Source organism: Eptatretus burgeri, chromosome 16 (genome assembly GCF_056783735.1).
Source record: "Eptatretus burgeri isolate ZD-2024b chromosome 16, Ebu_testis_v1, whole genome shotgun sequence".
NCBI classification, from domain to species: domain Eukaryota; kingdom Metazoa; phylum Chordata; class Myxini; order Myxiniformes; family Myxinidae; genus Eptatretus; species Eptatretus burgeri.
This window is the reverse complement of record NC_140976.1, coordinates 24,956,163-24,975,393: the sequence shown is the minus strand read 5'-3', so window position 1 is coordinate 24,975,393 and position 19,231 is coordinate 24,956,163. Positions and strand designations below refer to the sequence as shown.

Sequence of the window (19,231 nt, the reverse complement as noted above, 5' to 3'; positions counted from 1 at the left end):
CATGACAAACAAACACAAACACCGCTCCATGAATTAAATTATCGTAAGGATTTTATTGAAGATCCAGATCCGGATCCGGATGTAAGAATTTTTCAGTGATTTTTCACCATTTAGAGATCAGGCCAAAAAGGATATATCGCAATATCTCAAAAGGTTATGGATGGATGAGTTGGGGAGGTGATGAGAACAAGCTGAATGAATTTTGGTTAAGGTCCGGATTCAGATCCAGATTATGAGTGAGATACAAAACGGAAACCTTATCAGCCTGTTGGAGGTACATGATGTCCTGAGTGCTGTTGCAGTTTCAAAATGTAATCATTGATATTTAAGAATTTGTTTTGCCTTTTTTTGAGCATAGAGTGGACACAACAATTCTTTTGATGGGTGCATTGTTTCTCTGTTCCACAGAAACCGAGTGGAAAGAGCTTCTTCAAAAATTTAAGGTTTTCAAAAAGAAGTCGACCAAAGAAAATGCTCTTATTTTTGAGGGAAGTGAGGATAGTGCAAACACTTACCTCATATCTTATCTTTTTCAAAAGTTGAAGAAAAAAATTAAGGTGAAGAAGAATTACAAGAATTACAGGTGGGTTGAAGCAAAAGTGAAGATTGTGTGTGGTTGAACTTCCAAAATAAATTGGAGATGTGAAATTGTATATTTGGTGAGAACTCATTATTTGGGAGCTGTTCTTTGATTGCATCAGAACCAAAGCCTGACTGCTGTTGATGCAGCACCCTTATGCAATCAGGTAGGAATTTTAACTCGTTCAGGGTGCTGGTGATAACTTGCCACTTGTTCACAAACTACATTGTGGATATCCAACGTCCACCAACTAATGCTTGCAAACAAGACTACCAGTTTCTGATTTATCTGAGGGACGGTACTGCCCTGCGAAAAAACACCATGTTTTTAACTTGGCTCAGATTCAAACTCTGGCCTGACAGGGCGGAATAAAATCTTTGGGGTGACCTGCCATGAAGAGTCACAAGTTGCGGACATTCCTTTCTTTACCCTTCACCAGAATAAAAGAGAGAGATGGGGAACAGAAAGTTTCCCATCACTAATGGTGGGAAATGAGAACGCACGACTGGTGAGACAACCCACTTGCCATTTCCCATCCCTCTGTTTTGTTGTGATGAAATGTAAAGCACGAAATGTCAAGAACTTGTGATCTTTCACAGTGGATAACTTTTACCATTTCATTCTTATGTTAATATGGTCTTGTGCTGCCAACAGACCACTAGTTTTGTGCTGGAATTAGCAACTACATTTAGACAGGTCAGAGGTGAGTACACAAACCTCTCTGCTATCCTTTCCACAGGCTATCCCTTACCTCCTTCATTGGTTAACATGTCGAATATGAACCTTGATTATTTGGCAGTGATACTCATTAGTGGTGCCTTCACTTTTGATTAAGTAAACATTGTTTATATGCTCCAAGATGGACAAACTGAATGATCTCTATTTTTGTAATTAAAAAAATATTCACTTGTATCTGACTTCACTTCATGTTTCATGCTGCCCAACATTTTCATATTGTTTCAGTGACCACCATGATGTATTTAATCTTCATTTTAATCGTGACAAGTAAACTTACAAACTGCCATTGTCGTTTATTACCAAGGAATGTTGGTCCATCAAATTGTACATATAGAAAGCCCCCTAAGCCTCAGAGATGAAAAAAGCTTTGTGTATTCTGCACGTTTTCTGTAACAATCTTCCTCTTTAGGATTGTGTTTTTGAAGCTAAATGACACCAATGAAAATGTAATGAGGAAGATGTACAAGATGCTGATGCCGAAAACAAATGAAGAATGTCTTTCAAAACAGACATTCAGCCTATTCCGAGCTCTTCTTGCCGAGGTGACATTGAAACATTTAAATAACAAACTGAATTTGACCCCTTCAGTGCTTGATATGTGAAAATTGTACACACACACACACACACACACACACACACACACACACACACACACACACACACACACACACACACACACACACACACACACACACACACACACACACACACACACACACACACGTTGTTAATTAAAAGACATAACAGAAAGATTAACCAGAATCGGTTGGTTAAATGGTTAGCATTGGAGAATTTCTGAGTCTGGGAGGTCAGCGGTTCAAGCCCCAGCCGAGTCATATCAAAAAGTTAAAAAATGGTATGTGCTGCTTCCTTGCTTAACACTCAGCATTTAAAATGGATAGAGCATGGACAAAGAAACATGCAATAGGTTGGCAATACTGGCATAGGCTTTGATAAGCCTAACGGCCTCCTCCTGCTTCAACATTCCTTGTGAGTGAACTTGTATTACAAAGGCAGATAGGATAGGAGAACAGAAAGGAAGAGGTGGTGAATGTTTCAATGTTTCAATGTTTTTCAATGAAAAAGGTAAAAAATGTTACAGTGGGTGTTTTATTTTATTTTATTTTATTTTATTTTATTTTGGACATTCTCGATACACATGCGTTGTGTCAACATAAAAAAGAAAGGTAAAACATTACCTGTTCTGTAAAGTAACAGGTGTCAACTCACCCTGTCCCTTCCACATCAAAATATAAATGAAAAGGTCAACTAAATTACCTTATTATTGACCCCAGAAACTAAGAGTTACACAAGAACAGTTGTTTTCGTTCAATTTATCATAATTGTATTAAATCGTAGTCCTGGCAATACATTCCAGGTAAATCCCAGTCCTCCCTCCCTTTCTGTCGGAATTTCTTCACAATGTCCGCATTCGTACCAGCCTAAACATTCCCTGCCCAGGTTCTCCTCCACTCTGTCACTATCACTGTCACTCTGCTATTCTGAAGTAGATGCCCTTTGAACATTCTTTAGCTCTTCTTCACTGTATTCCTGTTCGAAAGAATATTCTTCTATTCCAGCTGAAAACTCCTCAGCTATGGTGAAGCGTGTTCTAATGTGGTGGCTTTATAAGTTCACTGGCGCTGTAACGTCACTTCCACAAGCACTTCTACTGGTGTATGGCATTATGCAATACCTCTCAGAAATGGAACCTTTTTGTCAAAATTTCTGTTCTCCATTACCGAAAATATTTTGCACGCATTTTGAATAAAATATTGCGCAGAAAACAGGCAAGGACTTTAACAAGGTACAATCCTCAGAATGTGCAGGACGATGGTGCAGAGAAGCACTCGGTGGTGTGGCTGAACTTGGAGAAAGGAACAGGCAAGAGGATGGTGCAGAGCACCACTCTTGCATGCTTGGTTTGTCTCTTCGACAAAAATGAGTCGCCATCGGAAAACCAAGGCCAGAGAGATACCGAGAGCAATGCTCTTCTCACAAAAGTTATATTCCAACTCCGACTGGCACTCTCGGTAGTTTTCCACTACAGAGGTCCTGCCATTCTGCATGGCTGATGCTCTGACCCGCCATCAATACGCAGCTGGCCATCATTGGCTGCCTCTTCTGCTGAGCACTCTCTGAAGGCTTCACAGCCGACTTTGCTGCCATTGCCCGTAGATGCCGGCCAAGTAGATAGTACACAGCAGTTTTGGAGAGCAAAGCACTTCCATTGTGTCTTTTTTGTGGCCACAAGTCCTCCTCTGGCCTCGCCTGCTAACAGGTTGTTTTTACACATACAATCATATCCCCAGCTCTACTATCTATATATTACATATGCTGCCTCCTCAGCATCATGTTTAATATGACGATTTACTCCAACATTTTTCCCTGTTTACAAGAGTAAATCGAAGCAACCTGAATCACACGGGTCATTTATAATCTTACTACATTTCCTCCTCCCTTTCCATGTAACAATATATTTACATATCCGATTATGTCAGTATTTATTACTGAGTTTAATTGCTCTTTAAGAACATTAAAAATTTGAATTTGGTCTCAGAGAAGCAATCTGAGACAACTTTTAAGTATCCACCAAGTTGCATATTATCCCAAACTTTGTATATCATTCAATCTTTCTGTCTCGTACTTCAACTCAATGTTAACCAAAATGTTAACTCAATGTTAACTCAATGTTAACTCCAAAACCAAAAGCCAACTTCATAATTCCTGAAACCAAGCTGCTCTTATCATCTCTTCCCAGCCAGCCAGTTTATCAAAATATTTGGGCTGAACCCCCCCTCCCCTTCACTGATAACACAAGACAAAGTGGGTTTAATAATTGTGTTCATCACAGAAGTAGTAGTAATAGTTCTGACCCATTTGGTACAAAACTTCCATGAGTTGGGAACCCATCCTTACCACAAAACCTCCCTCCTTCCATACCACTTTCCTACCCCTCCCCAGACCATTTATAGTCATACTCATCTATGATGTATCGTTTCAGGTTGAAAATGCTCCTGCAGTGTTTTTCGTAGACTCGGCCCACAACATGGATGACGAGTCTGCAGATCTGCTGTCGAGTGTTTTGCTGTCTTTACAACGGCGCATGCTTCTCATCATGACAATGAGGCCATTGAACCCTCAGTGCTCAATCAACTTGCAATTCTTTGCCAAGGGTTCTTCGATTGTGAGATTTAAAATGAGGAATCAAAGCAACATGTAAGTAATCTGTATATTACTTTACTGCAACATTTTTGGCTGCAATTTTTTTCCGGAGCAATTATCACCTTTGAATGAAATGTGAGAAATGATATACTTTCAAATTTTCACTGTGAAGCCATGAACAGATGGAATCCATGTTGTAGGAGACAGATGAGCAGATTGAATCCAAAATTATTTGTAGTCAGCCTTTGAAAGATTGATGAGTGACCAAGGACCAGCATTTCAGTCTTTTACTGTATCAAGTTTGAGAAAGTTCATGGACACCAACATTTTAATTTCAGACAGGAATTCAGAGTTGCAGAAGAGAGCACATCATCAGGTTAAATAGCCATGTATGTTGAGGTAACATCAGTGCAGTAATTAAATGTGGTATTGAAATTCTTTAAAATTGCACCGAGTAGATGTGGATAAAGAAAAAATGACAGTGGACCAGGAACAGATCTCTGGGGGAACACCGACATATCAAAGAATTGGATCTGATAAATAGCCACTAATGTTTACAGTCGATGTATTCCGTGAAGATAATTAGAGTTAAACCATTCAAGGGTAGGTTTATGCATGTCAAAAATGGATTGAAAATGATGAAGTAAAACATTATGGTGAACTGTGTTAAAAGTAGCTGATATGTCTTGAAATACCATTGGAGCCGATTCTTGGTCCGCTTTGTGGAAAAAAAAAAATCACGTGACCTTCAGGAGGGTAGCAATGGTACGATCTAACCATTTGACACAAGACTTGAAGGGTTCAAAAAAGAGAATGCTGGTGCAGGTATTCCAGAAGCTGATTGGCAAATACACGTTCTCAAATCTTGGAAATAAAAGAATGGGAAGCAAGTCTTTAATTTTCAAGATTTTTTTTTGTACAGTGTTGAGGCTCATGGAGGAGCCTGAACAGATTGTATCAGGATGTAAATGAATAATGGGAGCGGGACACACCAATAGCAGGATTGAAGGACAAAATAGAGGGACATGTGGAGAAATATGGGATGTGGAGAAGAATGAAAGCAAAGGGATGACACAGAGGATGAACAAGATGGATGCATTCGCAAACTCTCTGGGCCGGTGTTATACCCCGGTTAAAATAGGTGTACCATATCCCTGTGTCGTAAGAGGTGACCAGGGTTGCGTCAGGAAGGGCATCCGGCGTAAAACATGTGGCAAATCACAATGCGGATCATACGGATGATCCGCTGTGGCGACCCCTAATGGGAGCAGCCGAAAGAAGAAGAAGAAGATTTTGTCTGCCATGAAAGATAAAAAGGTGCTGACGTTCCGTGCTTCACCCATTGTTGAAGCAAAAGCTGTCTTTCTTGCTTCGTCTTTTTTTGATTCCTTTAATGTCAGATAAATCAACAATTCTCTTTTTGTTTTTATTCCATTGTACTCCCCTCACCAACCACTGTGCTTGAATTAGCAACTTCGCGTGTGCCATGGAACATTCTAATGTGCCATGGAATGAATTTGCATGATCGAGGATGCCGACTTGGTGACTGGCTTTAAAGGCCAACTAAGAAACACGGTTTGCCCACAAAAAAATCATTATTGATGAGGCCCAAACGTTTGAGTGACTGAACTGTCTCAAGAGGATTGTGAAGAAAGTAGATAGGAGGGTTTGTCAGACGGTCCTGTTGGAGAGAGAAATAGTGAGAGTGAGATTTGTCAGGATTCCAAGTGTTTGACCAGCTGTGCTTTTGTCAAGGTCTGAAGAGAGGGAAGAGGCTGCTCTCCGCCTGTCTGAAAGATGAGGGATGTCAGAGCAGAGGATGGTGTGATCAGAAAATATAAAAAGGGGATTTGCCAGTCAGAGAGATCATTTATGAAGACTCGGAATAGGACTGGGCCCAAAACACTACCTTGGAGCACTCCAGCGTTAACAGGGAGAGGAGATGAGAGGGTCCCATTGAGAGCCACGAGTTGGCTACAGAGTAGAGAAAGTCACTAAGCCACATTGGATTTGGCTTTGAATGCCATAGACAGAGAGTTTGGAGAGCAAGGCGAGATATGTCGAGATATGTCGAGAGAGACAGCCCTGATCTCATGTATGAATTTATGTCCAACTTTGGTTTCTTCAAGATGGAAATTGTTCGGATATGTTTGAATGAGGTTTGGATTGGAGATTATGAAATCGAGCATTCGATTATTTCTGCTACAAGTTGAGTGAACACACCAACCAAAGATGATGGAACTAGATGGAGTAAAGAAGTCATTTTCTTTGAGTTACCATTGATTGCCTGTCGTGCATGTTGAATGACATGAAGTAATCTCAACACGAAGAAGCATAAGATGGTGAGGAAGAAATTGTAGGATCTACAACACGTTTGCCAAACACACTTTGAATTCATGATATGTTGTCCTCAATGCAGCAGCAAATTGCTCGGCTAGTTATAGACACAGAGTCAGTGAAAATTGAGTTTTAATGTGATTTAAAATTCGATAATTAATAGAGAATACACTTTGTTTTGGAGGAGTTATTTTCAATCAAGGACTGGTACTTCAAGGCTTTTGCTTTAGCAAGTGATTCAATGTAATGCAAACATTGCATTGAATAATAAGGATTCGTAAAACATGACGATTAGTTTTTAGCTATGTCACTGTAGTTAAAAATGAGTTTAAGCCTCCTTGAGAAATGAGTTGCATAAAGGTGTTTGCACATCAATTATGACACTTGCACTTTTGCTTCAAAAACAATTACATTATCAGATTGTTCTGTTTTTTTTTTCTTTTGTGCAGACCTACCAAGACCCAATCAAATGAAGGACCTACAGCTCCTGAAAGTCTGCAAAATGGTGAGTCTTATGAAGGGTGAAGTGATTTTATATTTTTACTTTTTATTGTGAACCTCCTTTCTCCTCATCACATGCATTTTGCATTGGTGAAAATAATTTAACAACCTGATGTGGAAACCTGTAAACAGACATGTCATCTTTTAAAAATTTTATTTTTCACCCATTATCCAACTGAAATTTGATGCTACTGACATTGCTTTTTACAATTCCATGAGAAACGAATCGAACAACACCCTCCCCCCTCCACAAAGACAAAACGATGGCCACCATCGCAGTCCACAGCAATCTTGTACATTTCCCAGTCAACATAATATTTGTGACAAACTTTGACCAGCCAGACTTTTAGCTAACATTAATAAAGTTGCATGTCTTTGCATTTGGGTCACCATCCTGCACCATAGTAATCAGTTTTCAGACACATTTAACTTGCTGAAATGGCACATTAAAGAATACTTTTCAGCTGATCATGTGATGACTTCAGATTATCTTTTCTTTTAAATCACACTTTTACATTGTAGAATTTCACAAAACTATGTAATGATTTAGCCACAGTTGCTAAAAACAGCAATGTTTCTTTATAGATTCACCACAACAGATTTCTCCATATTCTTGAGCACAATTTTTTTTTTGTACAATTAAAAAAATGTAAAATTGTTGAGCAAAATGGGAAGTGATGTTCCATAAACTATAATTAACTGCCTGAAATTTGGAAAATAGTTTATCCTCCCCCTTCCCCTCCTCCCCAAAACAATAGTAATCAAACACTTGTCAAAGAAAATGTCAGTAAAAAGGTATGCAATTCCAAATAAAACATCTCAATAATATACTTGAATTGAAGATGTCAGCACACTTAAACAGGAGTTTTCGGAAATACAGTCAAGATATCCTGCAACATGCTGAATAATTTGAATGCAACATGCATTCACAGATTTATCCCCTCTCATCTTCAGTTGTCCTACCCTTCCTCTCGTCCATGGTTCACTCAAGCTTGTGGCGAGGCAGTTGGCCTGAAACAACTTGCCTTTACCTCATGAAAAGCAAACCCAACTGAGGGTAATCTCAGTTCCTTTATTACTGAGGGTAATAAACTCCCACACTCTCTTCAATCCCATTCTTCCCCCAGGCCTTCAAAACAGCTGCTCACCACCACCTCTTGTCTTCCCCCATCCAAAACCTCGATCTTTTCTACCCCTGTTAATCCACCCCAAACCCACCTTCTTCAAATTCCCTGCTTTCCTTCCTTAAAGTCCCTGTAGTGTCCATCTTGTATACCCCGTGTTCCCCATCCTGTCCCTCTCCCTTCCACAGATTTCCTAATGTCCCTGTTCCCCACTGTTTTGTCCTTCCCTCTCCCACCCCTCTTGTCTCCTGCCCCCCTTGTTGTGTGTTGTGTGTTAACTCTCATACGAGCTTCGACAATGCATACGAGGGGTTACAATAACATCTTACCATCGGTCGGTCTTTACTCACCACGATGGCAACAAATGCCTCCCGTGGATGGCAGACATCCTCCTGCACCTCCGCCTCGATGCAGCTGCTACCAGGCAGAGACATGCTGTGTGGCTGGATCGCTCGGGCCGCATGGCACAGTATGGAGCAGGCACATTGACCAGCGCCAACTGCGGGTCGCTGGCGCACGTCACGGGGTTTGGTGCAAAGCGATTCATATCACGGGGTTCGGTGCAAAGCGATTCATGTCACGGTGCTTGGAGCGAGACAATTCCGCAGCTTGGAACCATCTGGCCAGAAGTGAAGTGGAGCCGCTTCCGGTCATGGCGGCCTTCCTGTGTGCTGGCCGGGGCCCAACCAGAGCGCCCGATTCGGGTGACGACACATCGCTTCGGGTCGTCACCCCCACCCTGCACCACTGGATCTATAAAAGGACAGGTCACAGGGCAGTGAGAGGCGTAGTAGTCGTTCGAGAGTCGTTGTCGTTCCTGAGTCGTTCAAGTGCCATTCGTATGTTGTCATTCCTGCTCGCTCAGTCCTGTCGATTCGTCTTGCTCGTCCTGGCCTGGAATTCATCTTCAACCATTTGCCTGCTGACTCTACCTTCTTCACCACTTCTCTGCCCTTCTCCACACACTTGCTTTGGACTCCGCCTCTCTCTCCACCCATTGGCTTTTGACTCTGTTGTGGAACTCTTGCAAAGGATTCAGCACAAAATCCTATTGCTCAATTTTGCAACACACAAATTATCCACTGTCCACAAGGAAAGTACATTCAATCAAAGAAAATTTATTCGCGATCACGGAGCCACAAAACATCGAATGTAGGACATTACAATGGTTTGTGCTAAAAATCGAGTTTGCATTCTTGCTACATATATATGCCTTGGGAGGAGTAGGGGAGGGTTGAGAAAACAAAGAGATGGAGGGGAGTTTGGTCATGACGACCTACAGCTGGCCTTGATGAGGCTAATTTCACATGGGAAAGGCATCTTCGACGTTTTATCGTACTGGACAAAAGGTCATAACATAAATCGTTGAGGAGGCCTGACACAAGATATTACAAACAGGCCTGACCTAAATTGAGGAAGCTTGACCTAAATGGAGTTCTTTCATCCCCTCTTTCTGTCCAGGCTGTAGTTCCTCAAGGCAGCGTTCTGGGTCCTGTTCTTTTTCTGGTTTTCATCAATGATCTCTCCGACTCTCGGGAAACTCCTCTTTATCTCTTTGTTGATGACTCCACCCTCTGCCGTACCACCTGTCATCCTTCAGACCAGCATGCAGCAGCTTCTTCGCTCACTGCAGATCTGGGTAAAATCACAAACTGGTCCAACACGTGGAACATGCCTTTCAATCCGGACAAATCTCACACTCTCACCATGTCTCTCCGAAAGGACCATTTAGAAACTCCCCCATCCACTTTCTCAACAATCCTCTGGAAGAAGTCCTTTCTTTCAAGCTTCTGGGTCTCACGATCTGCCATGATCTTTCCTTGGAAAGCCACATTTCCAACCTGGCCTCCAAAGCCAGTCGCCGACTGGGAATCCTCTGTTGTGCAAAGTCCTTCCTCGGCCCACCTGAGCTCCTGACCACTTACAAAGCTTTGATCTGCAGCCTGATGGAGTACTGCTCTCCCCTTGGGCTGGTGCTCCTGCCTCCCCCCTTTCTCGGCTTCACGCTGTGGAAATAAGGACCTGAATGTTGAATGGCTGCCAGATTCGTAACGATATGGACATATATATATATATATATATATATATACATATATATATATATATATATATATATATACATATATATACATATATATATATATATATATATATATATATATATATATATACATATATTTTGGATCATTGGCATCTCCCACGATGAGGCTGAGTCTTTGGGCCTCTCACTCTCTCACTGCAGGCAGGTCAGTGGTCTTTTTGTCTTCTACCATCTCCTCTCCAGTCTCGCCCCCCTGCTCTGTCTGCGATTTGTCCCCACCATATTTCCGCAGGGCACTCAAGGTCCGCCAACAACCCCTTTCTGGTAAAACTACCAAAATCACAAATCACTGCCCACCTTCACTCTTTCATTCCTCTTTTTTCCTACCTTTGGAATAAACTCCCTCACTCTATTCAATCCCATTCTTCCCTCCAGGCCTACAAAACAGCTGTTCACCACCACCTCTTATCATCCCCCATCCAAATCCTCGATCTTTTCTACCCCCGTTATTCTACCCCAAACCCACCGCTTCCAAATTCCCTGCTTTCCTTCCTGAAAGTCCCTGTAATGTCCATCTTGTATTCTCCATGTTCCCCACCCCATCCCTCTCCCTTCCACAGATTTCCTCATGTCTCTGTTCCCCACTGTTTTGTCCTTCACACTCCCGCCCCTCTTGTCTCATGCCCCCCCTCCCCTGCTGTGTGTTGTGTGTTAGCTCTCATACGAACCTCGACAAGGTATACAAAAAAAGAAACAGACATGGGGGGGGGGCAGAGTGGAGGTAAACAGAGTGAGAGATACACAGAGAGAGAGAGAGAGAGACACACAGAGACAGAGAGACAGACAGAGACAGGTAAAGGCATCAGATTACAGGGCCCAATAAATACACTCGGTTTAAGATGTTTGATTATATGAGTTTCAATACAAATAAATGAAGAGTAATTGAACATAAACCATTGATTATAAGTCGTATACATTGAGTAAAAAGTGCGTACATTTAAGAAGTTGTTTAAAAAGGAAATTTTCCCCATCAACTCCACCCAAGTCCCTCCCTGCAAGCCTGGCGGTCACGTCTCATTCTCTGGAGCGGCGCTAGCTGCAGGAAGTGCCACGAAGCAAGAGACGAAGTGCCAGCTGTCAGGGGAGTATCGCCCAATGGAGCATCCCCTCAAACCGTATTGGTGGTACCATCGGGCAAACCTGCAAGGTACTGAGAGACCGTTAGCCTCACCTCCTCTCCTTTTTCTTTTCATCAACTCCTCTTCATCGGGGTGTGTGTGTGTGTGTGTGTGTGTGTGTGTGTGTGTGTGTGTGTGTGTGTGTGTGTGTGTGTGTGTGTGTGTGTGTGTGTGTGTCCTGGCACCTGTCCTCGTTTAAGTTAAGAGTATACAAGAATTATATTGGGATAACTTTGCTCTTTTCCTGCTTTTCTAAGTTGCTTGTATATTGCCACACTTTTCACTTTTCTTGCTCTTCCTGCTCCAGACAATAATGAACAACACTAGCCAAACCCGCGCTCCACGCGAAGTTTCTAAAGTGAGGGTTTGTTCGGATGTCAATATATCCAGTGTTAACAATGTGATTTATAGAATTTATTTATATACAATGCTTCTTGTTACATTTTTTTGTGTCAAATGAACCTTCTGAGGTAGTCAGCATGTACAGAAGAGGGTTTTACATTGCAGATGCTGTTTTCAAGGAGTGGCATTACGCCTCTCAACGGTGATGGTTTGTCGACGACAGACATAATGACGTCAGTGAATGACCGATGATGTCATGACATCATTTCGCTTCTCAGCGGTGACGTCACACGTCCCCATGCAAACGAATGTAAAAATTAGAAAATCGCCAAAAATTCCCAAACCTGTCCATCTGACGCGATCTGACATAGCCTATGCTGTACATTAGACCACAGAGCACCCGCTTGCCGAAAGTGGCGACAATTCGTCCGGCAGTTTCGGAGGAGATACGTCCACAAAATATGGCTTAGCGTATTAATATTATAATTAACTGTGCCACATACCTTTCCTCACCTGCCTGTTAATAAATCTTTGTAGAAATGTTCCCAGCTCATTTTTGTCTGTTCTTTCATTGATCGAGCATGGTCCGTATCCTAACTTAGCTGGGACTTTATCCCAACGATCCATTCCTTTTAGCGGGTACGTCCTTGGCAGTGTCGCTCAGCTGCATCTGATCCGCTAAAGTGATCCAGTTCAGACAAGGCGTACTGAGGGCATGTTCCCGGTAATTAGATCAAGTGGTTATTTTTAAGTAACCAGATTAACTCGACGGAGGACCCGAAGTCACGTGGTTGAGTTATTGGCGTTCACGGTCGGTTAGCTAGCCGCCGCATTACGGAATTATCCATGTGCGACGGCCTGCAATTCTGGGGAGTCTGGTAGGAACCCGAGATAGCTTTTCCCCCCTGGTGGTCTTCTCACCCATCCCCCGGCCCGCAACAATATATATATATATATATATATATATATATATATATATATATATATATGTATATATATATTTATATATATATATATATATATATGTACATATATATATATATATATATATGTACATATATATATATATATATACACATATATATATATATATACATATATATATATATATATATATATATATATACATATATATATATATATATATATATTTATATGTATATATATGTACATATCGTTACGAATCTGGCAGCTATTCAACATTCAGGTCCTTATAGAACAGTTATATCGGTAAGTGTGTGTTTATAGTTAGGGCCGCCTTCTTCCTGTGTCTAACAGGAATTGCATGTGTGCGCTGCGGAGTTTCGTTTACAACAAACCTCCTTCACTTCACTTCACACACCGACGCCATTGCCCACGTGCGTTCGGCCACGTACGTGGGCGGAGATTTCCATCGCCTCAGACCGGGACTCTGAAAATGCAAAAATGACGATTTTCAAAATCTATGTCTTCCTACATTTCTCAAGCGATCTTGAATTTGATTGTGGCATATGAATGTATGGGACAATATCTAAATTTGGTCGGGACGGATTTTCGAATTTCGCTTTCGTTTTCGCGTCACGTGACTTCAAAGTTTTCAAAAACTGCCCTACCTTCAGGAGGCTATATATTCTCTACTGGGCATGGTAAAAGTTAGTGAATGGTGTCATTGCATAGCAGCTGACCTTGTCTTTCATGTCCATTCGAAAGAATACCGATATCTTCGAATACGTACACGTCACGTGACTTTGAATTTTGCGAAAACTGCTTCCTGTAGTTGCAAAATCACGATTTTCAAAATCTATCTCCTCCTACATTTCTTAAGTTATTTTGAATTTGATTGTGGCATATGAATCTATGGGACAATATCGAGATTTGGGCAGGCCGGATTTTCGATATTCGCTTTCGTTTTCGCGTCACGTGACTTCAAAGTTGGCCAAGAATCCCTCCTGACCCAAGAACACTATACCCTAGTAACAGGAACTCATGCTTGTTTCTCGCAGAGATGACCGTCACTCCCGCACAGGTGTATTTTGTGTAAAATTACATTTCTTATAGTCGCGATAACTCTGCTCTTTATGTGTTCCCTTTCCCCCATTGTAAAATAAATACCCCTATTGTTGAATGTATCAGCTCGTTTCTGTGCTTCTTTCTTTGGCTCAGCACGGTGCGTGTTGGGAAATTGGGAAACGGTAAATTGTGCATTTGGACCGACGGGTCTTGGTAACCATCCACTCGGGTTATGCATGGTTCGAGCACCATAACGGCTCGTTCCGCTCGAGGCCTGCCGAGGGTGTGAAACTTTGCGATGTCTCCAGGGTTGTTCTGCATTAAGCAGCAACTCTTTTGTGGATAAAGTCATTGTTTGAACGAATTCATTTTATTTCATTATCTGCTGCGAGCGCGGTGAAGACCGGTTTTAAAGTTAAAGGGATCTTATATAGTATGCAGCAACAGTCTGGCTAACCGTTCCTTATCAACCATTTAATTGGAGTGCTTGCATGAGTGCCTAAGCCACTTGCTGAGTGCCCATTGTCGATAGCGATACCATGCTACATTATTCTGAGCGAATTGTTCACTCACTGCAGACACTTTTGCCATGCCACGTCATTCAGAGTGAATGATTTGTGCTCTGTCACCCTGAGCGAGTAGTGAAATAACAACCGATTTCCGAGCCGTTTGCTGTATTAATGTGTTTTCTAAATTACCGAGCCAAATTTTTTTCCACCCCTCACACCCAGCTGTTTATAAAGACAAATGTTTGTTAACATATCCCTGAAACTTCGATATAAGTGAAATGTTATTTTTCGGTGAAAGATACTCAAGGTTTTTGGGCTGTAAACAGTATGTACCGCAGGTGGAAATCACCATGATTCTTACCTGCCGATTCCTGAAAAATTGCCGATATCGGCCAAGCACAAGCGTCAAAGGACTGAGGAGCTCCTTGTAAGCCAATGGCCATCCATTTCTGGTGCCCAACTGTGTCTGTGGACATCCTCCTGCAGTTGGGTTACTTTTTATTAGGAGGTTGGTGGCACTCCAGCCACCGTAAAATCCTTAATTGCGCAAAACGTATGAAAATCACAAATAAATCTGAAAATCCACACCGTGGGAGTACCTCCTGTACAGCTTCCCTCCGCAGGACAGCTCACTGGATGACGGGATTGAGGCAAAGCCTTCGGGACCTCCAATCTTTGATGATAGCAGGGAAACCATGGGTTAACCTTCCCAGGTCAGATTGTGTTAGTGTGTGTCGGGTGGTGCTGAGGTGTCGTCCACCGAATGGCGGTCACCTTGGGTTAACCTGAGGTAGTCCCTTCGGGTGGGTGCCTAGTATGTCCTATCCCTAAGAGTGGATGATCACCTGTCTCTTATCATTTGAGCTCAAGCATTTGGACATCAGTATTGCAGCACTCTCTGAGGTTTGGAGACCGGATTGCGGCGAGATCATGACGGGTGGTTACACCTTCTATTGGTCTTGTCGCTCTGATGGTTCCCATGCCAAAGGAGTTGCTGCAGCTGTGTCCAATAAGCTGATTCCCATGATAATTGAGGCAACACCGGTCAACAAGCGTATTATGAGATTAAGGATTCATCACTCCTTGGGTGACATTTCCCTGGTCTCTGTATATGCTCTGCCTGAGGCGAGTGATTTAACCGTGAAAGACGCATTATATGCCACCCTCGAGTCTGTGGTTGATAAATGCCCCAGGCGAGATACCCTTCGAGACTTGGGGGATTTCAATGCATTGACTGGAACTGATGGGGATGGTTATGAGACATGTGTTGGTCCCCATGTGTCTGGAACTGTGAACCAGAATAGCACTAAGTTCCTTTGATTTTGCAAGAAGTCATGCACTCCGGGTGGCTGGTTCATGGATTCAGTGCCCACAGGCTCATCGCTGGACTTCGTATTCCAATGCTAGTGGTATAGCAAAGGAGATTGACCATGTGCTTGTTGATTGTCTCTGGAGGATAATCCAGAACTGCAGGGTACACCAGAGTGCTCAGTTCCTAAATACCAGCCACAGGCTTGTTGCAGCAACTCTGAAGTTGCAGCTTAAATCCGGGAGAATGGTACCATCCCAGCCTCGGCTGGATGTTGGCAAGGTCAAGGATGAGAGGGTAGCTGAGGAGTTTGCGAATAGGCTGAGTGGGGATTTGGGGGGGGGGGTCTTGGTTCTTTGGGGAATCCTGAAGCATTGTGGAGTGCCTTCAAGACCACCATCCCTGATGTTGCCGGTGGATATCTAGGAACTTACCGTAGAGTGAAGAAGAAGTCTCAACGGACACTGGATACCATTGGCCAAAGTTTCAGGGCCAGGCTGAATGGCAGAGCTGAGCTGTTCAGGTGCTGAGGCATAAAACTGTACATGTGCTAAGGGTGGCCAAGGAGGCCTATGCACAAGGAATCTGTGATGGGGAATAGCATCATCTGTGATCAAGTGATTCTCGTCCTGCTTACAGGGAAATTTTGCATTGCGTTCCTCCAAGCCCGTCCCTCGGTGTGCTGCAGTTAGAAGTATTGTCTTGTTTGCCTGTACACCATATAGGGGATGTGCCTGGTGTTGGTTTAATGATTCGGGTGGTGGGCTTGCAATCCTAGGATCCTGAGTTCAAATCCCACTCGGCTTTTGAATTAATACCAGGTGGGATTGACTCTGCCTGTCATCCTTCCGACCTTGGCAAAATGAGTGCCGGCTTGCTGGTGTCCTGTGTCGGAGTTGCGACCCGTACAGGATTGTGTCCAATAACCAAAGGGGGTTGCTGGGGGGGCACGAAAGAGGCGGGGGCAGAGTGGTGGATCGTCTCCCATAAAGGGGCGGGCGGAGTGTGGCGGAGAAAAAAGGAGAGGTAAGGGCCAGCATGAGCAGTTGGTCGAGATAGGATTCCAAGGAGTTGGCTGTGCGAGGTTGGAGACGGCTGAGAAAAGAGTGGGTGTGAGGAAAACTAAGAGAGTGAGTCTGAGGCTAACACGACGAAGGGAGGAAAGGGCTGGTGAGAGTGAAAAGACTGAAGAGTGAGGGCAGCTTTCTTTGAGGAGGTCGTCTTGCCTGCCTTCCTCTGCATCTGATTGTCACCTGTGGCCTGTTTTTATCTCCTGCCGATCTCGTCCTCGTTTGCTCGCCTTATCGTTTGCTCGCTTCATTGTCTGCTCTCCTCCTCATCGCTCCTCATCCCTTCTCATCTGTTCATCCCCGCTGCCAAAAAGCTGAGTCCTCCCTGGTTTTGTCCCCTCCCCGTCTGTGACTGAGTCCAGAGTGTGGCGCCTAGTTCTTAAGATTTCCTACCCATTTGTTCATAATTATTTATTTATTATCACTTCGGCATTTTCCTTTTCTTCTCCACCTTAACTTGCCGTCGTCTCCTCCGTCGTGTTCAATCCTCCCTGGTTCTTTTTGTTATTGTGGTTTGGCAAATAAACCCATTTGGTTCAAAAGCTTAAGGTTTCTCGTGTCTCTCCTCATGACCCACGCGCGTGCCATCCACCATTAATTCGGAACGCCTCAGTTGAGCTGCTCGGGACATAGTGGGACTTTTACTTCTCACCACAATGAGCTCGACATTGGTTGAGCCGTCGACACTACATACAGTTTTAAAGTGGCAATTCTAATTATGTCTCTAATTAATTATGTAACACACCAGTCCACAAATGCCACACAAAATACACCACACAAGACTCCACAAACACCACACAAAAGAAGTCCTGGTGAGGGTCTGCAATCTCTGATTGCTCTTTTCCTTGTTTTGAATGTTATACAGAGGTTCAAACCTTGGCTAAAATTATCATTCCAAACTTCATCTGTGGTTGAGTGCACTTTCGAACATTTTTATATATTCACCATTAAGAACTTTTGCGACTAAAAAAACCTAAACACTGATGTTTATACCAGATGAGCCTGTTCCAGAAGACAAAAAGAATGAACATGTTTCGGCGGTAACATGGATGTTTGATGAGGGAGAGGAAGAGGAGGAAGAGGAGGAGGAGGAGGAGGAAGAAGAAGAGGAGGAGGAGGAGGAGGAAGAAGAAGAGGGGGAAAAAGAAGAGGGGGACGAAAGCGACAATATCATGAATTACATCTTCAGCAAGATGTGCAATGTTAGTAACAAGTCGCATTTCCATTTTTTGTGTACTACATGTCTTTCTTCATCTTTTGTTACAATATTTTTTGGAAAATTGTCATTTATAAATGCAGAATTCACAAGGATTATTTAAACGTGATCACATGTTTGTGCAAAAATTTTGGTTTCAGACCGATGGCTGGAGCCATTTTAAGCGGATTGGTTCTGGAGGCTATGGCGTGGTATACAAAGCAAGAAACTGCAAATACAAAGATGAGGTACAAGTTTGTCATAAGCTGCTCGAGAGTGTGTGTGTGTGTGTGTGTGTGTGTGTGTGTGTGTGTGTGTGTGTGTGTGTGTGTGTGTGTGTGTGTGTGTGTGTGTGTGTGTGTGTGTGTGTGTGTGTATACATATATATATATATATATATATATATATATATATATATATATATACATATTTCTACATTTATGTGTGTGTATATACGTACATATATATTGTTGCGGCCACGGATACCGAGACACCAGTTTGTCACTCAGGGGGATTAATCCCCGGTTGTCCTCGGAAGAGCCGGACCTGGGGCCACCGCTCACAATAAATGTTGTCGTACGGTGGGTTGTTTTATCACCACGAACGCCACCCAGTTAACCACGAGTTCCAGTGTCCACCGTCTAATAATGCCGTTTAACTAGATGTCACGTGATTACCTGAACAGGGAGCGCGCCCTCGACAAAGCACCAATGTTATTTTGATTGGATCTTAATGAGGGTGGCCAAGCGTTTTAACTGCTGGTGTGTGCCGACTATTTTTGGTCAAATCTGTGGTAATTACCTCCCAGTCTATCTAGGTTCGGACAATGCTAGACCAATGGAAGGAAAGGACAAACACGGACAGGTTGCAAGTCAACAAATGATTGATTAATAAGAAAATAAATAATTAAATTTACTTTTTATTTCCTGAGATAAATAAGTGAATAAATTCCAAAGCAATCAAAATGAATAGTTAATCAGGCAAATTCAATCAAAATGACAGGAAAGAGACAGAGAGCAGATGCTTATCGGGGGTTGACTTACTTCAACGAAACACAGACAAGGGTACCCAGCAAATCATTCAGGGGGGGAGAGAAGAGTCATCTCGCTCACCAGAGAGAAGTCATCCGTCAAGTGGAAACGTCCTGAAATGT

The 19,231-nt window shown here is 42.8% G+C and overlaps 1 protein-coding gene across 1 annotated transcript in view; it reads left to right on the top strand.

The window, feature by feature from the left end:
• Positions 1-19,231, top strand: part of LOC147010726 (uncharacterized) — a 124,782-nt gene that overhangs the window by 43,081 nt on the left and 62,470 nt on the right. The window contains exons 9-15 of the mRNA XM_085859013.1: positions 409-583; positions 1,728-1,860; positions 4,323-4,537; positions 7,270-7,325; positions 11,532-11,693; positions 17,880-18,085; positions 18,240-18,326. Of these exons, the coding sequence (XP_085715139.1) occupies positions 409-583; positions 1,728-1,860; positions 4,323-4,537; positions 7,270-7,325; positions 11,532-11,693; positions 17,880-18,085; positions 18,240-18,326 (1,034 nt within the window). The remainder of the gene's footprint in view (positions 1-408; positions 584-1,727; positions 1,861-4,322; positions 4,538-7,269; positions 7,326-11,531; positions 11,694-17,879; positions 18,086-18,239; positions 18,327-19,231) is intronic.